The 27,434-nt window shown below is 46.1% G+C and overlaps 1 protein-coding gene and 1 long non-coding RNA gene across 8 annotated transcripts in view; one reads left to right on the top strand and one right to left on the bottom strand.

The window, feature by feature from the left end:
- Positions 1–11,619: 11,619 nt before the first annotated feature.
- Positions 11,620–27,434, top strand: part of LOC116365171 (probable GPI-anchored adhesin-like protein PGA18) — a 37,429-nt gene continuing 21,614 nt past the window's right edge. Inside the window, exons 1-4 of one of the 7 annotated variants that reach the window (XM_031817883.1) lie at positions 14,273–14,421; positions 14,512–14,567; positions 14,666–14,968; positions 15,305–16,222. In XM_031817883.1, the coding sequence (XP_031673743.1) occupies positions 14,393–14,421; positions 14,512–14,567; positions 14,666–14,968; positions 15,305–15,525 (609 nt within the window). In that variant the 5' untranslated portion in view covers positions 14,273–14,392 and the 3' untranslated portion in view covers positions 15,526–16,222. Of the gene's footprint in view, positions 11,754–11,841; positions 11,898–11,987; positions 13,136–14,256; positions 14,422–14,511; positions 14,568–14,665; positions 16,223–27,434 lie in introns of those variants that run through there. The other 6 variants (XM_031817880.1, XM_031817872.1, XM_031817881.1 and 3 more) reach the window with 6 other exon arrangements.
- On the bottom strand, positions 22,448–22,965 carry LOC116365172 (uncharacterized). The gene is made up of 3 exons (XR_004208071.1): positions 22,832–22,965; positions 22,688–22,743; positions 22,448–22,589 (listed from the first exon to the last, which is right to left on the bottom strand). It is a non-coding gene; the product is annotated as an uncharacterized LOC116365172 (long non-coding RNA).

Genomic DNA, 27,434 nt, shown 5'->3' with positions numbered 1-27,434 from the left:
CAACAACAGTACTAGGTGCATGTACTACAGAAACATTGTTAACCCAACAGTGCTAGGTGCCTGTACTACAGAAACACTGCTAACCCAACAACAGTACTAGGTGCCTGTACTACAGAATACAACTAACCAAACAGTGCTAGGTGCCTGTACTACAGAAATACAACTAACCAAACAGTGCTAGGTGCCTGTACTACAGAAACATTGTTAACCCAACAACAGTACTCTGTGCCTGTACTACAGAAATACAACTAACCAAACAGTGCTAGGTGCCTGTACTACAGAAATACAACTAACCAAACAGTGCTAGGTGCCTGTACTACAGAAACACTGCCAACCCAACAACAGTACTAGGTGCCTGTACTACAGAAACACTGCTAACCCAACAACAGTACTAGGTGCCTGTACTACAGAAATACAACTAACCAAACAGTGCTAGGTGCCTGTACTACAGAAATACAACTAACCAAACAGTGCTAGGTGCCTGTACTACAGAAACATTGTTAACCCAACAACAGTACTCTGTGCCTGTACTACAGAAATACAACTAACCAAACAGTGCTAGGTGCCTGTACTACAGAAATACAACTAACCAAACAGTGCTAGGTGCCTGTACTACAGAAACACTGCCAACCCAACAACAGTACTAGGTGCCTGTACTACAGAAACATTGTTAACCCAACAACAGTACTCTGTGCCTGTACTACAGAAACATTGTTAACCCAACAACAGTACTCTGTGCCTGTACTACAGAAACACTGCTAACCCAACAGTGCTAGGTGCCTGTACTACAGAAACACTGCCAACCAAACAGTACTAGGTGCCTGTACTACAGAAACACTGCTAACCCAACAGTACTCTGTGCCTGTACTACAGAAACACTGCTAACCAAACAGTACTAGGTGCCTGTACTACAGAAACACTGCCAACCCAACAACAGTACTAGGTGCCTGTACTACAGAAACACTGCTAACCCAACAACAGTACTCTGTGCCTGTACTACAGAAACACTGCTAACCCAACAACAGTACTCTGTGCCTGTACTACAGAAACACTGCTAACCCAACAACAGTACTCTGTGCCTGTACTACAGAAACACTGCTAACCCAACAACAGTACTCTGTGCTTGTACTACAGAAACACTGCCAACCCAACAACAGTACTCTGTGCCTGCTCACTTGAATTAAAGGGTAACTACACAAAATAAATCTAATTTTCATAGGATTTCCCCAGACCTTAAAGGTGGTCTGATTAAAAATAAAAAACCGTTTGTGTACTTCCAATGATGTTGTTTTTATATTAAGAAAGTGTGACTGAGAGCAAAAACATGAAAATAAAAAAATGACAATAGTAGGCCTACCAATACAGTATAGAGTGTTCACTCACTCCCCATTGTGAGTGAAAAGGCACTTTGGTGATACAATTATCACCTTCTGTTGACAGCCGTACAGCTTTCTCTAACCATTTTTATTTTGTTTTACATGTTGTGGTGATTGTCTTCAAAATTGCTTCCACGGGACTTAAAAAGCTAAATGAACATGACAAGACCTGAATGAACTGTAAAAGGCCTTGAAAATAAAAAGCTTGTGGTACGCTCAGTGCTCCATTGACACTTCAGAGATACGCTTGTTTTTGTGACAAAGATTTTTTTAAACAGCAATTTTGCATTAATATGAACAGCATATATTAAAATATTTACGTGGTGTGTCATTAAATCGATAACCATCTTACCTCTATATTGGTTTCTTCACGCATCGAGTCAACAGAAACAACCCTCTTTCTGGTAAGAAGAGGGGCGGGGGGTATGCCTTATGATTAACGAGACGTGGTGTGATCATAACAACATACAGGAACTGAAGTCTTTTTGTTCACATGACTTAGAATTCCAACACAATCAAATGTCGACCGCATTATCTACCAAGGGAATTCTCTTCGATTATAATCACAGCCGTATATACCCCCCCCCCAAGCAGACACATCGATGGCCCTGAACAAACTTTATTTGACTTTATGCAAACTGGAAACCACATATCCTGAGGCTGCATTCATTGTAGCTGGGGAATTTAACAAGGCTAATCTGAAAACAAGACTCCCTAAATTGTATCAGCATATCGATTGCGCAACCAGGGCTGGTAAAACTCTGGATTATTGTTATTGAAACTTCTGCGACGCATATATGGCCCTCCCCCACCCTCCTTTTGGGAAAAGCTGACAACGACTCCATTTTCTTGCTCCCAGCCTACAGACAGAAACTAAAACAAGAAGCTCCCGTGCTCAGGTCTGTTCAACACTGGTCCGACCAATCTGATTCCACACTTCAAGACTGCTTCGATCAAGTGAATTGGGATATGTTCCGCATTGCGTCCTACAACAACATTGACGAATACGCTGATTCGATGAGCGAGTTCATTAGAAAGTACATTGATGATGCATATCAACGATTAAAACATTCCCAAACCAGAAACCGTGGATTGATGGCAGCATTCGTGAGAAACTGAAAGTGCAAACCACTGCTTTTAACCAGGGCAAGGTGACCGGAAACATGACCGAATACAAACAGTGGAGCTATTCCCTCCGCAAGGCAATCAAACAAGCTAAGCGTCAGTATAGAGACAAAGTAGAGTCGCAATTCAACGTCTCAGACACAAGAGGTATGTGGCAGGGTTTACAGTCAATCACGGATTACCAAAAGAAAACCAACCCCGTCGAGGACCAGGATGTCTTGCTCCCAGACAGACAAAATAACTTTTTTGCCCGCTTTGAGGACAATACAGTGCCACTGACACGGCCCGCAACCAAAACCTGCGGACTCTCCTTCACTGGAGCCAAAGTGAGTAAAACATTTAAACGTGTTAACCCTCGCAAGGCTGCAGGCCCAGACGGCATCCCCAGCCGAAATCCTCAGAGCATGCGCAGACCAGATGGCTGGTGTGTTTACGGACATATTCAATTAATCCTGATCCCAGTCTGCTGTTCCCACATGCTTCAAGAGGGCCACCATTGTCCCCGTTCCCAAGAAAGCTAAGGTAACTGAGCTAAACGACTACCGCCCCGTAGCACTCACCTCCGTCATCATGAAGTGCTTTGAGAGACTAGTCAAGGACCATATCACCTCCACCCTACCTGACACCCTAGACCCACTCCAATTTGCTTACCGCCCAAATAGGTCTACGGACGATGCAATCGCAACCATACTGCACACTGCCTTAACCGTTCTGGACAAGAGGAATACCTACGTGAGAATGCTGTTCATCGACTACAGCTCAGCATTTAACACCATAGTACCCTCCAAACTCGTCATCAAGCTCGAGACCCTGGGTCTCGACCCCGCCCTGTGCAACTGGGTACTGGACTTCCTGACGGGGCGCCCCCAGGTGGTGAGGCTAGGTAACATCTCCACCCCGCTGATCCTCAACACTGGGGCCCCACAAGGGTGCGTTCTGAGCCCTAAACCTAATCCTGTACTCCCTGTTCCCCCACGACTGCGTGACCATGCACGCCTCCAACTCAATCAAGTTTGCGGAAAACAACCTCACATTCAACGTCAACAAAACAAAGGAGATGATTGTGGATTTCAGGAAACAGAGGGAGCACCCCCCTATCCACATCGACGGGACAGTAGTGGAGAGGGTAGTAAGTTAAGTTCCTCTGCGTACATATCACGGACAAATTGAATTGGTCCAACCCCACAGACAGCGTGGTGAAGAAGGCGCAGCAGCGCCTCTTCAACCTCAGGAGGCTGAAGAAATTCGGCTTGTCACCAAAAGCACTCACAAACTTCTACAGATGCACAATCGAGAGCATCTTGTCGGGCTGTAACACCGCCTGGTACGGTAACTGCTCCGCCCACAACCGTAAGGCTCTCCAGAGGGTAGTGAGGTCTGCACAACTTTTTCACTCCGGACGCTTTATCTGGACACGATTCGTCAGGACCTCCAACAGCCGAAGCTAAGTAGTAACATTAACATGATGCCTTCTAATTGCAGCCGCTGTACTCGCCTTACGGCGAGGATAGCTGTGCTGCAAGCCCAGCTTCAGACGCAATCGTTAGGCAAGGGTAATTTCAGTGTAGGAAAGGATGAAATAGCGTCTGTGGCACCAGTAAGTACAGATAGTAGTGTAAATCCCCTGGCACAGTCCCCGCAGCCGGACAACTTTCTCACGGTTTCTGGAAGGAAATGCTGTAGGAACGCTCAACCGGTGTCGCTCATTCAGCCGACAGAAACTTTCAACCGGTTTTCCCCATTAAGCAGCGGGTCGGAGTCAGAGGCCGATTCTTCTCTGGTCTCTACTCCTCCCGTTACGGGGTCTGAGATGCCGAAGCTTCCCACCATTAGCTCTGACAAATTGAAAACTCTAGTCATTGGCGACTCCATTACCCGCAGTATTAGACTTAAAGCGAATCATCCAGCGATCATACACTGTTTACCCGGGGGCAGGGCTACCAACGTTAAGGCTAATCTGAAGATGGTGCTGGCTAAAGCTAAAACTGGCGAGTGCAGAGAGTATAGAGATATTGTTATCCACGTCGGCACCAACGATGTTAGGATGAAACAGTCAGAAATCACTAAGCGCAACATAGCTTCTGCGTGCATATCAGCTAGAAAGATGTGTCGGCATCGAGTAATTGTCTCTGGCCCCCTCCCAGTTAGGGGGAGTGATGAGCTCTACAGCAGAGTCTCACAGCTCAATCGCTGGTTGAAAACTGTTTTCTGCCCCTCCCAAAAGTTAGAATTTGTAGATAATTGGCCCTCTTTCTGGGACTCACCAACAAACAGGACCAAGCCTGACCTGCTGAGGAGTGACGGACTCCATCCTAGCTGGAGGGGTGCTCTCATCTTATCTACCAACATAGACAGGGCTCTAACTCCTCTAGCTCCACAATGAAATAGGGTGCAGGCCAGGCAGCAGGCTGTTAGCCAGCCTGCCAGCATAGTGGAGTCTGCCATTAGCACAGTCAGTGTAGTCAGCTCAGCTATCACCATTGAGACCGTGTCTGTGCCTCGACCTAGGTTGGGCAAAACTAAACATGGCGGTGTTCGCCTTAGCAATCTCACTAGGATAAAGACCACCTCCATTCCTGTCATTACTGAAAGAGATCATGATACCTCACATCTCAAAATAGGGCTACTTAAGGTTAGATCCCTTACTTCAAAGGCAATTATAGTCAATGAACTAATCACTGATCATAATCTTGATGTGATTGGCCTGACTGAAACATGGCTTAAGCCTGATGAATTTACTGTTTTAAATGAGGCCTCACCTCCTGGCTACACTAGTGACCATATCCCCCGTGCATCCCGCAAAGGCGGAGGTGTTGCTAACATTTACGATAGCAAATTTCAATTTACAAAAAAAAAAAAGACATTTTCGTCTTTTGAGCTTCTAGTCATGAAATCTATGCAGCCTACTCAATCACTTTTTATAGCTACTGTTTACAGGCCTCCTGGGCCATATGCAGCGTTTCTCACTGAGTTCCCTGAATTCCTATCGGACCTTGTAGTCATAGCAGATAATATTCTAATCTTTGGTGACTTTAATATTCACATGGAAAAGTCCACAGACCCACTCCAAAAGGCTTTCAGAGCCATCATCGACTCAGTGGGTTTTGTCCAACATGTCTCTGGACCCACTCACTGTCACAGTCATACGCTGGACCTAGTTTTGTCCCATGGAATAAATGTGGTGGATCTTAATGTTTTTCCTCATAATCCTGGACTATCGGACCACCATTTTATTACGTTTGCAATTGCAACAAATAATCAAATCAAATCAAATGTATTTATATAGCCCTTCGTACATCAGCTGATATCTCAAAGTGCTGTACAGAAACCCAGCCTAAAACCCCAAACAGCAAGCAATGCAGGTGGAGAAGCACAGTGGCTAGGAAAAACTCCCTAGAAAGGCCAATACCTAGGAAGAAACCTAGAGAGGAACCAGGCTATGTGGGGTGGCCAGTCCTCTTCTGGCTGTGCCGGGTGGAGATTATAACAGAACATGGTCAAGATGTTCAATGTTCATAAATGACCAGCATGGTCGAATAATAATAAGGCAGAACAGTTGAAACTAGAGCAGCAGCACAGTCAGGTGGAAGTTGAAACTGGAGCAGCAGCATGGCCAGGTAGACTGGGGACAGCAAGGAGTCATCATGTCAGGTAGTCCTGGGGCATGGTCCTAGGGCTCAGGTCAGTTGAAACTGGAACAGCAGCATGGCCAGGTGGACTGGGGACAGCAAGGAGTCATCATGTCAGGTAGTCCTGGGGCATGGTCCTAGGGCTCAGGTCCTCCGAGAGAGAGAAAGAAAGAGAGAAGGAGAGAATTAGAGAACGCACACTTAGATTCACACAGGACACCGAATAGGACAGGAGAAGTACTCCAGATATAACAAACTGACCCCAGCCCCCCGACACATAAACTACTGCAGCATAAATACTGGAGGCTGAGACAGGAGGGGTCAGGAGACACTGTGGCCCCATCCGAGGACACCCCCGGACAGGGCCAAACAGGAAGGATATAACCCCACCCACTTTGCCAAAGCACAGCCCCCACACCACTAGAGGGATATCCTCTAATCTGCTTAGACCACAACCAAGGAACATCAAAAGTCGTGCTATAAATTCACAGACAACACAAAGATTCCTTGATGCCCTTCCAGACTCCCTCTGCCTAACCAAGGACGCCAGAGGACAAAAATCAGTTAACCACCTAACTGAGGATCTCAATCTAACCTTGCGCAATACCCTAGATGCAGTTGCACCCCTAAAAACAAAAAAAATGTCTCATAAGAAACTAGCTCCCTGGTACACAGAAAATACCCGAGCTCTGAAGCAAGCTTCCAGAAAATTGGAACGGAAATGGCGCCACACCAAACTGGAAGTCTTCCGACTAGCTTGGAAGGACGGTACCGTGCAGTACCGTAGAGCCCTTACTGCTGCTCGATCATCCTATTTTTCTAACTTAATTGAGGAAAATAAGAACAATCCGAAATTCCTTTTTAATACTGTCGCAAAGCTAACTAAAAAGCAGCATTCCCCAAGAGAGAATGACTTTCACTTTAGCAGTGATAAATTCATGAACTTCTTTGAGGAAAAGATTATGATTATTAGAAAGCAAATTACGGACTCCTCTTTAAACCTGCGTATTCCTCCAAACCTCAGTTGTCCTGAGTCTGCACAACTCTGCCAGGACCTAGGATCAAGAGAGACGCTCAAGTGTTTTAGTACTATATCTCTTGACACAATGATGAAAATAATCATGGCCTCTAAACCTTCAAGCTGCATACTGTACCCTATTCCAACTAAACTACTGAAAGAGCTGCTTCCTGTGCTTGGCCCTCCTATGTTGAACATAATAAACGGCTCTCTATCCACTGGATGTGTACCAAACTCACTAAAAGTGGCAGTAATAAAGCCTCTCTTGAAAAAGCCAAACCTTGACCCAGAAAATATAAAAAACTATCGGCCTATATCGAATCTTCCATTCCTCTCAAAAATATTAGAGAAGGCTGTTGCGCAGCAACTCACTGCCTTCCTGAAGACAAACAATGTATACGAAATGCTTCAGTCTGGTTTTAGACCCCATCATAGCACCGAGACGGCACTTGTGAAGGTGGTAAATGACATTTTAATGGCATCGGACCGAGGCTCTGCATCTGTCCTCGTGCTCCTAGACCTTAGTGCTGCTTTTGATACCATCGATCACCACATTCTTTTGGAGAGATTGGAAACCCAAATTGGTCTACACGGACATGTTCTGGCCTGGTTTAGATCTTATCTGTCGGAAAGATATCAGTTTGTCTCTGTGAATGGTTTGTCCTCTGACAAATCAACTGTAAATTTCAGTGTTCCTCAAGGTTCCGTTTTAGGACCACTATTGTTTTCACTATATATTTTACCTCTTGGGGATGTTATTCGAAAACATAATGTAAACTTTCACTGCTATGCGGATGACACACAGCTGTACATTTCAATGAAACATGGTGAAGCCCCAAAATTGCCCTCGCTAGAAGCATGTGTTTCAGACATAAGGAAGTGGATGGCTGCAAACTTTCTACTATTAAACTCGGACAAAACAGAGATGCTTGTTCTAGGTCCCAAGAAACAAAGAGATCTTCTGTTGAATCTGACAATTAATCTTAATGGTTGTACAGTCGTCTCAAATAAAACTGTGAAGGACCTCGGCGTTACTCTGGACCCTGATCTCTCTTTTGAAGAACATATCAAGACCATTTCGAGGACAGCTTTTTTCCATCTACGTAACATTGCAAAAATCAGAAACTTTCTGTCCAAAAATGATGCAGAAAAATTAATCCATGCTTTTGTCACTTCTAGGTTAGACTACTGCAATGCTCTATTTTCCGGCTACCCGGATAAAGCACTAAATAAACTTCAGTTAGTGCTAAATACGGCTGCTAGAATCCTGACTAGAACCCAAAAATTTGATCATATTACTCCAGTGCTAGCCTCTCTACACTGGCTTCCTGTCAAAGCAAGGGCTGATTTCAAGGTTTTACTGCTAACCTACAAAGCATTACATGGGCTTGCTCCTACCTATCTCTCTGATTTGGTCCTGCCGTACATACCTATACGTACGCTACGGTCACAAGACGCAGGCCTCCTAATTGTCCCTAGAATTTCTAAGCAAACAGCTGGAGGCAGGGCTTTCTCCTATAGAGCTCCATTTTTATGGAACGGTCTGCCTACCCATGTCAGAGACGCAAACTCGGTCTCAACCTTTAAGTCTTTACTGAAGACTCATCTCTTCAGTGGGTCATATGATTGAGTGTAGTCTGGCCCAGGAGTGGGAAGGTGAACGGAAAGGCTCTGGAGCAACGAACCGCCCTTGCTGTCTCTGCCTGGCCGGTTCCCCTCTTTCCACTGGGATTCTCTGCCTCTAACCCTATTACAGGGGCTGAGTCACTGGCTTGCTGGGGCTCTCTCATGCCGTCCCTGGAGGGGGTGCGTCACCTGAGTGGGTTGATTCACTGTTGTGGTCATCCTGTCTGGGTTGGCGACCCCCCCCTTGGGTTGTGCCGTGGCGGAGATCTTTGTGGGCTATACTCAGCCTTGTCTCAGGATGGTAAGTTGGTGGTTGAAGATATCCCTCTAGTGGTGTGGGGGCTGTGCTTTGGCAAAGTGGGGGGGGTTATATCCTTCCTGTTTGGCCCTGTCCGGGGGTGTCCTCGGATGGGGCCACAGTGTCTCCTGACCCCTCCTGTCTCAGCCTCCAGTATTTATGCTGCAGTAGTTTATGTGTCGGGGGGCTGGGGTCAGTTTGTTATATCTGGAGTACTTCTCCTGTCCTAGTCGGTGTCCTGTGTGAATCTAAGTGTGCGTTCTCTAATTCTCTCCTTCTCTCTTTCTTTCTCTCTCTCGGAGGCCCTGAGCCCTAGGACCATGCCCCAGGACTACCTGACATGATGAATCCTTGCTGTCCCCAGTCCACCTGGCCATGCTGCTGTTCCAGTTTCAACTGACCTGAGCCCTAGGACCATGCCCCAGGACTACCTGACATGATGACTCCTTGCTGTCCCCAGTCTACCTGGCCATGCTGCTGCTCCAGTTTCAACTTCCACCTGACTGTGCTGCTGCTCTAGTTTCAACTGTTCTGCCTTATTATTATTCGACCATGCTGGTCATTTATGAACATTGAACATCTTGACCATGTTCTGTTATAATCTCCACCCGGCACAGCCAGAAGAGGACTGGCCACCCCACATAGCCTGGTTCCTCTCTAGGTTTCTTCCTAGGTATTGCCCTTTCTAGGGAGTTTTTCCTAGCCACCGTGCTTCTACACATGCATTGCTTGCTGTTTGGGGTTTTAGGCTGGGTTTCTGTACAGCACTTTGAGATATCAGCTGATGTACGAAGGGCTATATAAATAAATTTGATTTGATTTGATTTGATTTGATTTGCACAACGCATCACCGGGGGCAAACTACCTGCCCTCCAGGACACCTACACCACCCGATGTCACAGGAAGGCCATAAAGATCATCAAGGACAACATCCACCTGAGCCACTGCCTGTTCACCCCGCTATCATCCAGAAGGCGAGGTCAGTACAGGTGCATCAAGGCAGGGACCGAGAGACAGAAGCTGTTTTTCAATCTCAAGGCCATCAGACTGTTAAACAGCCACCACTAACATTGAGTGGCTGCTGCCAACATACTGACTCAACTCCAGCCACTTTAATAATGGAAATTGATGTAAAAATATATCACTAGCCACTTTAAACAATGCTACTTAATATAATATTTACATACCCTACATTACTCATCTCATATGTATATACTGTACTCGATACCATCTACTGCATCTTGCCTATGCCGTTCTGTACCACCACTCATTCATATATCTTTATGTACATATTCTTTATCCCTTTACAATTGTTTGTATAAGGTAGTAGTTTTGGAATTGTTAGGTTAGATTACTCGTTGGTTATTACTGCATTGTCCGAACTAGAAGCACAAGCATTTCACTACACTCGCATTAACATCTGCTAACCTTGTGTATGTGACAAATAAAATTTGATTTGATAGCGTTGGTAAATTCACTCTGGCTATCTACTCCGATTTCAGAGCACTCTCATCTGTGTGACAGAACGCAGAACAACTGATGCATTTACAAATGTGCAACATCTGCTGAATATGACCGATGTCAGTAAACGTAGACAACATAAGTCATTGTTTGTCAAGAACGCTATAGATAACATGTTAACAGCCTAACCAGCTCTGCTACACTGAGTAAAATGGTCAGTGAGGTGTTCTCTTGTTTCTGTCATTACACAGGCCACAAATAACAGCCTGATTAACTCTATGCAAAGGACATGTGTTGTGCTGCATGAGGCAAATGTTGTTCACTCCAGATATTGACAGGTTTTCTGATCCACGCCTCTACCTTTAAAAAAAAGTTCTGCCATCAACAGATATTTGTATTCCCAGTCATTTGAAATCTACAGATTAGGTCCTAATGAATTGATTTCAATTTACTGATTTCCTTAAACTAACTGTAACCCAGTAACATTTTTGAAATTATTGCATGTTGCATTGACAGTTTTGTTCAATATATAAAAGGGTAACTCTCAACCCCAATTTCAGCTTTTGCCCAACCCCCTAAAATAAAATAAAATGCATTCAGGTGAGAAGTAGTGCGTGGAGGGAAATGACTCATCAATACAGCATTCATTTTCGGTGAGGATAAACATAGTTGCACATGATCCCAACACTTGCTCACTAAAGCATACTTACCAGAAGTCCACTGGCATGATTTGATAATACAATGATGTGCATTGCAAGCAAATATGGTTCTGGACAGATAGCTTACAGTGATAAAACACTGCATTTCTGACATCTATTTCCCCTTGCAGTGTATGTTGGAATCCCCCATGGGGTACAAAACAAATCTTTGCAATTGGCTCAATCTGGAATGGGTGGGTAGAGTTCACTCTTTAAAACTGTCGGATTGGTCCATGATGTGTAAACTCCACCCTCCAGCAGACCAGTGCACACCAGCTGCATGAAATCAAGAGCACCTAATCGCAATTGGGAAAATGAACCAATTGAAATTAAGTTCATTGGTTGACACCTGTACATAATTAGTCATTCAGGTAAGAAGGGTCTGGGATTCCTTTATGAGGTGCAACCAAAACAGCTGTTAGACATTGCAACAGGGATATTCTGGCAGGGTGTCTGTCTAGCATTAGTTCTGAATACGGTTGTGGTTTTGATAACTAATATGGCTTTTGGACTCTCTTTGAGGTTAGTTTTTCAATGTATTCATCTGATTGGTTTACCTTGTCTTAAAGTGTTTACTGTTTATTTATGTTTAACTGTCAATGTTTTATAGTGTTTCTTGGATTTGTTGCCTGCTAATTGGAGGGATAACGTGTTTTACCCTTCAAGGTGCGTTTTGGTTCAAAGTAATTTAAATCACAGTCTAGTTCCAATGGCTTAAGGCTGGAATTTTACCACAATGTTTTCTTTGTTTCCTAGGTGACGCTTATGGGCATCCTGCCTGCACTGGACCTGAACCAACTGGATCCCAAGCAAGTGTGGTGTCTGGTCCAAATGCTAAAGCTATTGGCTACAATAGCCTGGCAAGTGTGACGCAGGGTCCAAATGCCGCAACTGCCAACCATGCCTCTGCAGAAGCGGCCGTCGGCCCCCGCGCCTCAGCTGAAGCAACTGCCAGCCATACCTCTGCAGAAGCGGCTGGCCCCCGCGCCTCAGCTGAAGCAACTGCCAGCCATACCTCTGCAGAAGCGGCCACAGGCCCCCGCGCCTCAGCTGAAGCAACTGCCAGCCATACCTCTGCAGAAGCGGCTGGCCCCCGCGCCTCTGCTGAAGCAACTGCCAAACATACCTCTGCAGAAGCGGCCGTCGAACCCCGCGCCTCAGCTCAAGCAACTGCCAGCCATACCTCTGCAGAAGCGGCTGGCCCCCGCGCCTCAGCTGAAGCAACTGCCAGCCATACCTCTGCACAAGCGGCTGGCCCCCGCGCCTCTGCTGAAGCAACTGCCAAACATACCTCTGTTGAAGCCGCTGTCGGCCCCCGCGCCTCAGCTGAAGCAACTGCCAGCCATACCTCTGCAGAAGCAGCTGGCCCCCGCGCCTCTTCTGAAGCAACTGCCAAACATACCTCTGAAGCCGCTGTCGGCCCCCGCGCCTCAGCTGAAGCAACTGCCAGCCATACCTCTGCACAAGCGGCCGCAGGCCCCCGCGCATCTGCTGAAGCAACTGCCAGCCATACCTCTGCAGTAGCGGCCGCCGGCCCCCGCGCCTCTGCTGAAGCAACTGCCAGCCATACCTCTGCAGAAGCGGCCGGCCTTGCACAGACGGCCCGACCCCTCAACAAGCTAGATAGGGAGATCATAATTTGGTTTGCCCAACTCCTTAATCGTCTTTCTCCTGTTACTGTGCCTCCATTTGAAGAAAAGGGCAAAGGTAATTGAGGTGAGGAATTATGCAAACTAATGCGCTTGTTTGAAATGAGGAACTCCTTCACCATACGACAAAAATGTACCTCTGAATTGGCCACTATTGCTGACACTTAGGTTGTACGGTTATGATTTTGATTTGGCCTGGTGTTCCTGCTACTCTTACATGATTTGTTCAATAAACAATTTGACTTCCAAAATGCCTTCTCTTTAAATGTGGGTTTCTCTTCTGCCTACCATATGTTTGCTGATTAGGGACAGACTGGGTCTGGAGGAAAAGGGATTGTGGATCACACCACTTGTGCAAACTCATTTGTTTACCTTTGTTTCTGGTAGTTGAGGAAAGGTTGACTGCATTTCTTTTAATTCCTCATTGTTTGCATAGTCAACATGCACACACTTAACCCACCAGTTATGCCACCAGGGGTCTTTTCACAGTCCCCAAATCAAGAACAAATGAAACGCACAGTGTTATAGAGCCATGATTGGCTGGAACTCCCTTCCATATAGCGCAGGAGACCAGCTAACCGGGATTAAAAAAACAAAGGAACCCCTCACGGCACAACGCCTCTCCCCCATGTGAACTACTGGTTGTGTGTATGTGTAACAGATGCACAAACACACTAATGCATTAACATATGTAAATTGCCAAGTATTTTTTTTGTCGGACCCCAGTAAGACTAGCTGTCGGTTCAGGTTAGTAGAACTCCCTCATAGGCTGCATTACCAAGGCATCCCAATTCTGATATTTTTTTTTCACTAATTAGTCTTTTGACTAAGATCTGATGTGAAAAGATCTGATGTGATTGCTCAAAACATTAATAATTGGAAAAAAGATTAGAATTGGGCTCCCTGTGTAACACAGCAATAGGTCAGTTTCTACAGCTAAAGTGAGGCAACGCAACAACCAATGGTTGCGTGCCACAACATCAACTGTGTCATCCTCTGACATATGATGTGGTTAGCTGATACTTAAAATACCTATCAAGGCGATGTAAGATCTGGCAGACTTCAGCAACATCTAAGCTTTGGAAAGTGGCTGAAGTCTGTTTGGACGCAATCACAATTGCTGGCAAAATGGCTGACCTGATTGGTAAAAAGATCAGAATTTGGCAGCTACAGACGACTGAACATGTATGAAATGTAATATGCGTTCATCAATTGTCTGTTTTTTTGTAAGTTGTTGAACTGAATTTGGTCTCTTTCTTTTGTCGTCCAATTCTCCCTCTGTTGTTCACCATACGGCAACGGATGACTGCACCTAATCACATTTGGGAAATTGAACCAATGGAAATTAAGTTCATTGGCTGACAGCTGTACATAATTAGCCAGCCAGGGTAGAAGGGTCTGGGATTCCTTTATGAGGTGCAACCAAAACAGCTGTTAGAAATAGCAACCGGGATATTCTGGCAGGCTGTCGAGAATTAGTTCTTGAATACTGTTGTGGTTTTGATCACTAAAATGGCTGTGACTTTTGGACTCTCTTTGAGGTTAGTTTTTCAATGCGTTCATCTGGTTGGTTTACCATGTCTTAAAGTGTTCACTGGTTATTTATGTTTAACTGTCTGACTGTTTTGTAGTGTTTCTTGGATTTGTTGCCTGCTAATTGGAGGGATAACTTGTTTTACACTTAAAGGTGCGTTTTGCTTTACACTAATTCAGGTCAAATCACAGGTCTAGTTCCGATCCAAATGAAGGCTGGCATTTCACCACAATGTTTTCTTTGTTTCCTAGGTAACGCTCATGGGCATCCTGCCTACACTGGACCTGAACCAACTGGATCCTATGCCCAAGCAAGTGTGGTGTCTGGTCCAAATGCTAAAGCTACTGGCCACAATGCCACGTCAGCAGAAGCTACTGGCCACAATGCCACGTCAGCAGAAGCAACTGGCCACAATGCCACGTCAGCAGAAGCAACTGGCCACAATGCCACGTCAGCAGAAGCTACTGGCCACAATGCCACGTCAGCAGAAGCTACTGGCCACAATGCCATGTCAAGTGTAAAGTCCGGCCCCAGCGCCTCAGCAGAAGCAACAGGCCCCGGCGCCTCAGCAGAAGCAACAGGGCCCGGCGCCTCAGCAGAAGCAACAGGCCCCGGTGCCTCAGCAGTAGCGTCCGGCCCCGGCACCTCAGCAGTAGCGACAGGCCCCGGCGCCTCAGCAGAAGCGACAGGCCCCCGCGCCTCGTCAGCAGAAGCTACTGGCCACAATGTCACGTCAGCAGAAACTACTGGCCACAATGCCACGTCAGCAGAAGCTACTGGCCACAATGCCATGTCAAGTGTAAAGTCCGGCCCCGGCGCCTCAGCAGAAGCAACAGGCCCCGGCGCCTCAGCAGAAGCAACAGGCCCCGGCGCCTCAGCAGAAGCAACAGGCCCCGGCGCCTCAGCGGTAGCGTCCGGCCCCGGCGCCTCAGCAGAAGCAACAGGCCCCGGCGCCTCAGCAGAAGCGTCCGGCCCCGGCGCCTCAGCAGAAGCGTCCGGCCCCGGCGCCTCAGCAGTAGCGACAGGCCCCGGCGCCTCAGCAGAAGCGGCAGGCCCCGGCGCCTCAGCAGAAGCGACAAGCCTTGAACAGACGGCCCGACCACTCAACTAGGGAGATCATAATTTGGTTTGGCCAACTCTTTAATCGTCTTATCCCTGTTACCTTTACCCTTTTCTGCAAGAGGCACAGTAACTGAGGTGGGGAAATGTGTGAACTAATGCACTTGTTTGAAATGAGGATCTCCTTCACTTGTACATCGTCATGCAAATTGTATACAGAGGTGGATGATACAATGTTATGAATCGTTTTTATAAACATACGACTAAATTGACTTCTGTATGTAGCGATATTGCTGACACACTTTTAGGTTCTACGGTTATGCTTTTGATTTAGCCTGGTGTTCCTGCTACTCTTGCATGATTTGCTCAATAAACCATTTGACTTTCAAAAAACCTTGTCCTTAAAATATAATCTCTTCTGCCTACCATGTGCTTGCTGTTTGGTAACAGACTGTGGGCCTGGAGTAAAAGGGAATTTGCGTTTTTGTTATACACTTGTCTAAACGGATTTGTTTCTGGTAGTTCAAATTCTAAAGTTTTCTAACTTGTCAGAGCTCCCTCATATGTTCATACACTACCTGTCCCTTAGTGTAGGCTGTTTGCTTTACAGTAATCTGCCTTTTTCCACCAATGCCTAAATGTGAATGCAGTGTAACTCATCGTCCCATTACCTGTCACTAACCTGTCCCAGGGACGCTGAAGTTTCTCCTTGGCCTTATTCAGAAACATTAAATCAACTTGATACATTCTGACTGTTCTACAATGTTGGTCTGGCCAGACACATGGATGCAATCATATGCGTTCATTTATTTCAGCTGTGAAAAGTACTCCACTTGAAGTCGTTCAGACATTCCTTATGTCAACTCTCAATGTGGTCTTCTGCACAATCCATTTCTACCTGACCACAATGAGGTTGCACTCGCAGAAGCCCCTGACAGGAACTTCAATAGATTTTATAAAGGGGTTCTTAAGCTCTCACTTTGTACAACATCTAGAGACATAAATATGAATTTGTTCTTAAGCCTGGCTGGTGACTTGCTTTTTTTGGTATCAAGGTTTCCAACAATTTCAAGAAACACTTAGCGTTCTGACATTTTAGGACTGTCAAGCAACTAACCTCAGGGGAAAAAAACATCCTCACTGTCAGCTTTGTAATTTTCAGCAAACTTGATGGACAAAAATGTGTATGAACATAAGATTCAACAACAAACTGAACAAGTTCCACAAACATGTGACTAACAAATGGAATAATGTGTCCAGGAACAAAGGGGGGGGTCAAAAGTAACTATCTGTTGTGGACACCAGATGTATTAAGAACTGCAGTGCATCTCATGGACTGCACCAGATTTGCCAGTTCTTGCTGTGAGATATTACCCCACTCGTCCAGCAAGGCACCTGCAAGATCCCAGACATTTCTGGGGGGAATGGTCCTCACCCTCCGATCCAACAGGTCCTAGACGTGCTCAATGGGATTGAGTTCCGACCTCTTTGCTGGCAATGGCAGAACACTGACATTCCTGTCTTGCAGGAAATCACGCATAGAACGAGCAGTATGGATGGTGGCATTGTCATGCTGGAGGGTCATGTCAGGATGAGTCTGCAGGAAGGGAACCACATGAGGGAGGAGGATGTCTTCCCTGTAACGCACAGCGTTGAGATTGCCTGCATGACAACAAGCTCCGTCCGATGATGCTGTGACACACCGCCCCAGACCATGACGGACCCTCCACCTCCAAATGGATCCCACTCCAGAGTTCAGGCCTCGTGTAACGCTCAAACGTGAATCCGACCATCACCCCCGGTGAGACAAAACCGTACCTCGTCAATGTAGAACACTTTTTGCCAGTCCTGTCTAGACCAGCGACGGTGGGTTTGTGCCCATAGGCGACGTTGTTGCCTGTGATGTCTGGTGAGGACCTGCCTTACTACAACAGGCCTACAAGCCCTCAGTCCAGCCTCTCTCAGCCTATTGCGGACAGCCTGAGCACTGATGGAGGGATTGTGCGTTCCTGGTGCAGCTCGGGCAGTTGTTGCCTTCCTGTACCTGTCCTGCAGGTGTGATGTCCGCATGTACCGATCCTGTGCAGGTGTTGTCACACGTGGTCTGCCACTCCGAGGACGATCAGCTGTCCGTCTTGCATCAATATAGCGCTGTCGTAGGCGTCTCACAGTACAGACATTGCAATATTTTGCCCTGGTAATCTGCAGTCCTCATGCCTCCTTGCAGCATACCTAAGGCACGTTCACTCAGATGAGCAGGGACCCTGGGATTCTGTATTTTGGTGTCAGTAGAAAGGCCTCTTTTGTGTTTTAAGTTTTCATAACTGTGACCTTAATTGCCTACCGTCTGTAAGCTGTTAGTGTCTTAACGACCGTTCGACAGGTGCATGTTCATTAAATGTTTATGGTTCATTGAACAAACATGGGAAACAATGTTTAAGCCCTTACAATGAAGATCTGTGAAGTTATTTGGATTTTTACAATTTATCTTTGATTGACAGGGTCCTGAAAACGGGACTTTTAGTTTCTGACAATTTGTTCATGGAGGAATTAAATCTAAAGCTGCAAGTGTGGACTCTAGTAAAATGTTTGATTAAAGCACTACATTTGTCACAGAGGGAGACGTCCTCTGGCGCTGCTTTGAAACCTTTTTTTGGTGGGGGTGGGGGGGGTCTGAATGATTTGGATTCTGTGATCATTTATCCATGATCAGATCGATCTGAGTTTATAAACAGTTTGTTCTGAAAATTATCTGATGACATTAATCTGATCCACATGTCACAGAATCCAGTTTGAGTGCTTTGAACAGGCCTACACCTTGCCATTTACTGGACAGGTTGCGGTACTACTCCTACACTTTCATAGGGAAACATGAGTAAACTGTAGTGAACAAAAATAAACACAACTTGTAAAGTGTTGATCCCATGTTTCATGAGCTGAAATAAAAGATCTGTTGCCAGAGGATTTAATGTTCAGTTTTTTACGATAAGCCGCCTCCAACTTGGCAGCACGTCCAACCGGCCTCCCAACCACAGACCACGTGTAACCACGCCAACCAAGGACATCCACAACCGGCTTCTTTACCTGTGGGATCGTCTGAGACCAGCCATCCGGACAGCTGATGACACTAAGGGGCATTTCTGTCTGTAATAAAGCCCTTTTGTGGGGAAAACTCATTCTGATTGGCAGGGCTTGGCTCTCAAGTGTGCCAGGCCCACCCACATCAAATCAAATTTGAATTGTTCACATACACATGGTTAGCAGATGTTAATGCGAGTGTAGCGAAATGCTTGTGCTTCTAGTTCCGACCATGCAGTAATATCTAACAACTAATCTAACCTAAAAATTTCACAACAACTACCTTATACACACAAGTGTAAAGGAATGAATCAGTAATGAATATGTAAATAAAAATATATGAATGAGAGACTGCCGTACGGCATAGGCAAGATGCAGTAGATGGTATAGAGTACAATATATACATATGAGATGAGTAATGTAGGGTATGTAAACATTATATAATGTGGCATTGTTTAAAGTAGCTAGTGATACATTTATTACATCAATTTTTCCATTACTAAAGTGGCTAAAGATTTGAATCAGTATGTTGGCAGCAGCCACTCAATGTTAGTGATGGCTGTTGAACAGTTTGATGGCCTTGAGATTGAAAACCAGCTTCTGTCTCTCGGTCCCCGCTTTGATGCACCTGTACTGACCTCGCCTTCTGGATGATAGCGGGGTGAACAGGCAGTGGCTCGGGTGTTTGTTGTCCTTGATGATATTTTTAGCCTTCCTGTGACATCGGGTGGTGTAGGTGTCTTGGAGGGCAGGTAGTTTACCCCGGTGATCCGTTGTGCAGTCCTCACTACCCTCTGGAGAGCCTTACGGTATGGGCGGAGCAGTTCTTCATTGTAAAGGGCTTAAACATTGTTTCCCATGCTTGTTCAATGAACCACAAGAGATGAAACACCCAGTTATGAAAACTTAGGACACAAAAGAGGCCTTTCTACTGACTCTGAAAAAACACCAAAATAAAGATGCCCAGGGTCCCTGCTCATCTGCGTGAACGTGCCTTAGGTATGCTGCAAGGAGGCATGAGGACTGCTGATGTGGCCAGGGCAATAAATGCGTACTGTGAGACGCCTATGACAGCGCTACATTGAGACAAGACGGACAGCTGATTGTCCTCGGAGTGGCAACACCTGCACAGGATCAGTACATGCGAACATCACACCTGCAGGACAGCTACAGGAAGGCAACTGCCCGAGTTGCACCAGGAACGCACAATCCCTCCATCAGTGCTCAGACTGTCTGCAATAGGCTGAGAGAGGCTGGACTGAGGGCTTGTAGGCCTGTTGTAAGGCAGGTCCTCACCAGACATCACAGGCAACAATGTCGCCTATGGGCACAAACCCACCGTCGCTGGTCTAGACAAGACTGGCAAAAAGTGCTCTTCACTGACAAGTCACGGTTTTGTCTCACCGGGGGTGATAGTCGGATTTGCGTTAGAGCGTTACACCGAGGCCTGTACCCTGGAGCAGGATTGATTGAGGTAGAGGGTCCGTCATGGTTTGGGGCGGTGTGTCATAGCATCATCGGACGGAGCTTGTTGTCATGCATGCAATCTCAACGCTGTGCGTTACAGGGAAGACATCCTCGTCCGTCATGTGGTACCCTTTCTGCAGACAACCCTCCAGCATGACAATGCCACCAGCCATACTTTTTGTTCTGTGAGTGATTTCCTGCAAGACAGGAATGTCAGTGTTCTGCCATTGCCAGAAAAGAGACCGGAACTCAATCCCATTGAGCACGTCTAGGATAATTTTGTACAAAGTGAGAGCTTAAGTGCACCTTTTAAAATCTATTGAAGTTCCTGCCAGGGGCTTCTGCAAGTGCAACCTCATTGTGGTAGTGTAGAAATGGATTGTGCAGAAGACCACATTGAGAGTTGACATAAGGAATGTCTGAACGACTTCAAGTGGAGTATTTTTCACAGCTGAAATAAATGAACGCATATGATTGCATCCATGTGTCTGGCCAGACCAACATTGTAGAACAGTCAGAATGTATCAAGTTGATTTAATGTTTCTGAATAAGGCCAAGGAGAAACTTCAGCGTCCCTGGGACAGGTTAGTGACAGGTAATGGGACGATGAGTTACACTGCAGTCACATTCTTTAGGCATTGGTGGTAAAAGGCAGATTACTGTTTATCAAACAGCCTACACTAAGGGACAGGTAGTGTATGAACATATGAGGGAGCTCTGACAAGTTAGAGAACTTTAGAATTTGAACTACCAGAAACAAATCTGTTTAGACAAGTGTATAACAAAAACGCAAATTCCCTTTTACTCCAGGCCCACAGTCTGTTACCAAACAGCAAGCACATGGTAGGCAAAAGAGATTATATTTTAAGGACAAGGTTTTGAAAGTCAAATGGTTTATTGAGCAAATCATGCAAGAGTAGCAGGAACACCAGGCTAAATCAAAAGCATAACCGTAGAACCTAAAAGTGTGTCAGCAATATCGCTACATCAGAAGTCAATTTAGTCGTATGTTTATAAAAACGATTCATAACATTGTATCATCCACCTCTGTATACAATTTGCATGACGATGTACAAGTGAAGGAGATCCTCATTTCAAACAAGCGCATTAGTTCGCACATTTCCCCACCTCAGTTACCTTTACTGTGCCTCTAGCAGAAAAGGGTAACAGGGATAAGACGATTAAGGAGTTGGCCAAACCAAATTATGATCTCCCTAGTTGAGTGGTCGGGCCGTCTGTTCAAGGCTTGTCGCTTCTGCTGAGGCGCCGGGGCCGGACGCTTCTGCTGAGTGGCCTGAAGCTCCTGCTGAGTGGCCTGACGCTTCTGCTGAGGGGCCTGACGCTTCTGCTGAGGCGCCGGGGCCCGGACGCTTCTGCTGAGGCGCCGGGGCCCGGACGCTTCTGCTGAGGCGCCGGACGCTTCTGCTGAGGCGCCGGACGCTTCTGCTGAGGCGCCGGACGCTTCTGCTGAGGCGCCGGACGCTTCTGCTGAGGCGCCGGAAGCTTCTGCTGAGGGGCCTGAAGCTTCTGCTGAGGCGCCGGACGCTTCTGCTGAGGCGCCGGACGCTTCTGCTGAGGCGCCGGACGCTTCTGCTGAGGGGCCTGAAGCTTCTGCTGAGGCGCCTGAAGCTTCTGCTGAGGCGCCTGAAGCTTCTGCTGAGGCGCCTGAAGCTTCTGCTGAGGCGCCTGAAGCTTCTGCTGAGGCGCCTGAAGCTTCTGCTGAGGCGCCTGAAGCTTCTGCTGAGGCGCCTGAAGCTTCTGCTGAGGCGCCGGGGCCTGAAGCTTCTGCTGAGGCGCCGGGGCCTGAAGCTTCTGCTGAGGGGCCTGAAGCTTCTGCTGAGGCGCAGGGGCCTGAAGCTTCTGCTGAAGCGCCGGGGCCTGAAGCTTCTGCTGAGGCGCCTGAAGCTTCTGCTGAGGCGCCTGAAGCTTCTGCTGAGGCGCCTGAAGCTTCTGCTGAGGCGCCTGAAGCTTCTGCTGAGGCGCCGGGGCCTGAAGCTTCTGCTGAGGGGCCTGAAGCTTCTGCTGAGGGGCCTGAAGCTTCTGCTGATGCGCAGGGGCCTGAAGCTTCTGCTGAGGCGCCGGGGCCTGAAGCTTCTGCTGAGGCGCCGGGGCCTGAAGCTTCTGCTGAGGGGCCTGAAGCTTCTGCTGAGGCGCCGGGGCCTGAAGCTTCTGCTGAGGCGCCGGGGCCTGAAGCTTCTGCTGAGGCGCCGGGGCCTGAAGCTTCTGCTGAGGGGCCGGACTTCACACTTGACGTGGCATTGTGGCCAGTAGCTTCCGCTGACGTGGCTTTGTGGCCAGTAGCTTCCGCTGACGTGGCATTGTGGCCAGTAGCTTCCGCTGACGTGGCATTGTGGCCAGTAGCTTCCGCTGACGTGGCATTGTGGCCAGTAGCTTCCGCTCACGTGGCATTGTGGCCAGTAGCTTCCGCTCACGTGGCATTGTGGCCAGTAGCTTCCGCTCACGTGGCATTGTGGCCAGTAGCTTTAACATTTGGACCAGACACCACACTTGCTTGGGCATAGGATCCAGTCGGTTCAGGTCCAGTGTAGGCAGGATGCCCATGAGCGTTACCTAGGAAACAAAGAAAACATTGTGGTAAAATGCCAGCCTTCATTTGGATCGGAACTAGACCTGTGATTTGACCTGAATTAGTGTAAACCAAAACGCACCTTTAAGTGTAAAACAAGTTATCCCTCCAATTAGCAGGCAACAAATCCAAGAAACACTACAAAACAGTCAGACAGTTAAACATAAATAACCAGTGAAGACTAAGACAAGGTAAACAAACCAGATGAACGCATTGAAAAACTAACCTCAAAGAGAGTCCAAAAGTCACAGCCATTTTAGTGATCAAAACCACAACAGTATTCAAGAACTAATTCTCGACAGCCTGCCAGAATATCCCTGTTGCTATGTCAAACAGCTGTTTTGGTTGCACCTCATAAAGGAATCCCAGACCCTTCTCACCTAACTGGCTAATTATGTACAGCTGTCAGCCAATGAACTTCATTTCCATTGGTTCAATTTCCCAAATGCGATTAGGTGCAGTCATCCGTTGACATATGGTGAACAACAGAGAGAGAATTGGACGACAAAAGAAAGAGACCAAATTCAGTTTTCACCAATCAGATCAGCTGTTTTGCCAGCAAAGGATCAGGATTGGGCTCCCTGTGTGACTGGGACCAAACAGACTATGAGGTAGTTTGTGATTGCATCCAAACAGACTTCAGCCAATTTCCAAAGCTTAGACGTTGCTGAAGTCTGCCAGATCTTACATCGCCTTGATAGGTATTTTAAGTATCAGCTAACCACATCATATGTCAGAGGATGACACAGTTGATGATGTGGCACGCAACCATTGGTTGTTGCGTTGCCTCACCCTTAGCTGTAGAAACTGACCTATTGCTGGTTACACAGGGAGCCCAATTCTAATCGTTTTTCCAATTATTAATGTTTTGAGCAATCGCATCAGATCTTTTCACATCAGATCTTAGTCAAAAGACTAATTAGTGGAAAAAAAATATCAGAATTGGGATGCCTTGGTAATGCAGCCTATGAGGGAGTTCTACTAACCTGAACCGCAGTGCACCGGTCTACGGAAGGTGATGTGAAAAGGCAAAAGCAGTGAGGGAGAAGCGCTCTTCTCAAATCGTACAGTTAGTGGTGTAATGGAGGATATACGCAGGTGTACCACTTTGTTTTCAATGGACATTTCGTGTACTCAATTCTTAACCCCCACTGATGTGTATCAAAGTAGTATAGTGGAGGTATATGCTGTATCAATTCATAAGGCTGATGGAACAGATCAGAATGTTAGGATCCAAATGTTGAAAAACTATTATTTCTTCACATTTTAAGTGCATGAATATGCACACGGTGGTAGGCCTATTCAGAATGTTCCAAAATGCAATGTCTTGACTGCCAACCCTCAGAAAACAGATCATCTAAACGTGGGGGAGTGGCCATCTTTTCCAAGGATCACCTTCAGTGCTCAGTTGTCTCCACAAAATCTGTGCCCAAATCTGGTAAGCCTATTCAGAATGTTCCAAAATGCACACCGCACCAGAGCAGGCTGGTGGGAGGAGCAATAGGAGGATGGGCTGATTGTAATGGCTGGAATGGCATCAATGGAACGGAGTCAAACATATCAAACATATTTGAAACTCTGTTCCATCAATTCCATTCAAGGCCATGAAAATAAGCCCATCCTCCTATAGCTCCTCTGCTGCACCTCACATTTGAGCAGTTTTATGTACAGATACTTGGACAGAGATGGTAATATCCATTATAGATCAGACACACCGGTAGGATTGTCTAATGTTTGCCTGCCAATTAGTATTTAGCACCTTCTGAACAGTGTCTGCAGTCAATCTCTTAGGGTCGGCAGTCAAAGAGATTGACTGCCAACCCTCAGAAAACAGATCATCTAAAGGTGGGGGAGTGGCCATCTTTTCCAAGGATCACCTTCTGTGCTCATTTGTCTCCACCAAATCTGTCCACAAACAATTTGATTTGCTTATTTAAAGCATCAAACATTCAAATATCTCTTTGTTGACTGTTGCTTGGTGCTATCGTCCTCCATCAACACGGGCCAGTAATCTACCTGCCCTAAGCTCTCTCATGGCCCCTTACACTAAGTCTGAATTTGTCCTGCTAGGTGACCTAAACTGGGACATGCTTAAACCACCTGACCAAGTCCTAAATCAATGGGACTCCCTACATCTTTCTCAGATTATCAGCAATACCACAAGGTATGACTCCAAACACCCAGAAAAGGCTACTCTCCTCGATGTCACCCTCACAAATAATCCTGATAGGTATCAGTCTGGTGTTTTCTGTAATGACCTTAGTAATCACCATTTTCGTAATGGCTGCTCTGTGAAACGACCTGTCCTGATTTGTCATAGACGCTTGCTAAAAAACTTTAATGAGCAAGCCTTCCTTCATGAACTGGCCTCTGTAAAATGGTATAGAATCAGCTTGATCCCCCCTGTTGAAAACTCTAGGTCCTTCTTTTTTGATATTTTCAGTGTTATTGTTAACATAACAAGTGCAGTCAGATCAGTAGGCTAGTTTTTGTTTGTTGTTTTTAATTAAACCTTTATTTAACCAGATAGGCTAGTTGAGAACAAGTTCTCATTTACAACTGCGACCTGGCCAAGATAAAGCAAAGCAGTTCGACACATACAACAGAGTTTCACATGGAATAAACAAACATACAGAATAATACAGTAGAAAAAAATAAATATATATATATATATACAGTGTGTGCAAATGAGGTAAGATAAGGGAGGTAAAGGCAATAAAATAGGCCATGGTGGCGAGGCAATTATGATATAGCAATTAAACACTGGAGTGATAGATGTGCAGAAGATGAATGTGCAAGTAGAGATACTGGGGTGCAAAGAAGCAAAATAAATAAATGAATACAGTATGGGGATGAGGTAGATGGATGGGTTATGTACAGATGGGCTATGTACAGGTGCAATGATCTGTGAGCTGCTCTGACAGCTGGTGCTTGAAGTTAGTGAGGGAGATAAAGAGTCTCCAGCTTCAGTGATTTTTGCAGTTCGTTCCAGTCATTGGCAGCAGAGAACTGGAATGAAAGACGGCCAAAGGAGGAATTGGCTTTGGGGGTTACCAGTGAAATATAGATGATTAAGGAGTTGGCCAAACCAAATTATGATCTCCCTAGTTGAGTGGTCGGGCCATCTGTTCAAGGCTTGTCGCTTCTGCTGAGGCGCCGGGACCTGTCGCTTCTGCTGAGGCGCCGGGGCCATACGCTTCTGCTCAGGCGTCGGGGCCTCAAGTCAAAGTCAATTGGCGGATAGTCAGTTTTACGAGGGTGTTTGGCAGCATGAGTGAGGGATGCTTTGTTGCGAAATAGGAAGCCCATTCTAGATTTAATTTTGGATTGGAGATGCTTGCTACCATGGGAACATACACATGGACTGTGCTATGATTTGCAGTCACTCCCCTCTTTCTATGTCCTTTCTCTCTGTTTCTTTCATATTGATTCTGTACTGTTGAGGAAAGAGCTTGCAAGGAAGCATTTCACTATATCGTTTACACCCAGTGTCCCGTGCTGGTCAGACCTGGGTAGAAAAGGTTGTAGTTTTTCAAATGCTTAAAACTTGTTGAGGATAGGGGGCAGTATTTTCACTTTGGATGAATTACGTGCCCATAGTAAACTTTATCCTACTCTGTCCTAGATTGCTAATATATGCATATTATTATTACTATTGGATAGAAAACACTCTGAAGTTTCTAAAACTGTTTGAATTATGTGAGTATAACAGAACTCATAGGGAAGGCAATCTTCTAAGCAAGAAGTGAAATTCTGAATGTGGGCAACTTTGACATCGCACCCTCCTCTCCCAACAAGATATCGATCTGGTAGCACTTCCTACACCTTCCAGTAGATGTCCTCATTCAGTAGAAAGTGGAATGGAGCATTTGCTGTGAACTGTGACCGAATGGGAGGGGAAATAGTCAGTGTCCCGACAGAACGCCATTTTCCTGTGGCGCATTTCTCTGTGGGTGCTACCGCTGTTCCATTTGGCTCCAGCTGAAAACGTATGATCCGGTTGGAACGTTATTGGATATATATGATAATAACATCCTGAAGATTGATTCTCTACTTAGTTTGACCAGTTTATTTGACCTGGAATATATCTTTTGGAAGTTTTCGTGCGAGTTATCCTGTACCAGCAGTCAGTTTTTGGGCACGTGAGCTGAAAGTGCTAGCAAATGCAGCTACTTGGACACTAGTATTGGACATTATGGAACAAAACAACGATTTATTGTGGAACTAGGACTCCTTGCACTACATTCTGATGAAAGATCAAAGATAAGGGAATATTTATGATGTAATTTCGTATTTCTGTTGACTCCAACATAGCGGAGAAATACTTTTACGTCTGAGCGCCGTCTCAGATTATTGCAATGTTAGGCTTTTTCCGTAACGCTTAAAAATAAATCTGACACAGCGGTTGCATTAAGAACCAGTGTATCTTTAATTATATGTAGAACATGTATCTTTAGTCAAAGTTCATGAGTATTAACATTGTTAATGTTTGAAAGGGGGGGGGGGGGGGGGTGGAGTTCCCTGAGGGGAACTACTTGCCATGACAGGTTTTAAAGTAGTTGAATATATATTTAAAAAATTTTAGGATCCCCATTAGCCGATGTCAGCTAGTCTTACTGGGGTCTGACACAAAAAAAATAATACTTGGCAATTTACATGTTTTAAATGTGTGTTTGTGCATCTCATTTACACATACACACAACCAGTAGGTCACATGTCAGTACAGACACACAACCAGTAGGTCACATGGGGGAGAGGCATTGTGCCGTGAGGTTTTGTTTTGTTTTTTAAACCCGAGTTGCTGGTCTCTTGCACTATATGGAAGGGAG

The sequence above is a fragment of the Oncorhynchus kisutch genome, unplaced genomic scaffold (genome assembly GCF_002021735.2).
Source record: "Oncorhynchus kisutch isolate 150728-3 unplaced genomic scaffold, Okis_V2 scaffold1179, whole genome shotgun sequence".
In the NCBI taxonomy this organism is placed as follows: domain Eukaryota; kingdom Metazoa; phylum Chordata; class Actinopteri; order Salmoniformes; family Salmonidae; genus Oncorhynchus; species Oncorhynchus kisutch.
Note: the sequence above shows the minus strand (reverse complement) of the source record. Positions and strands in the feature narration are given on the sequence as shown.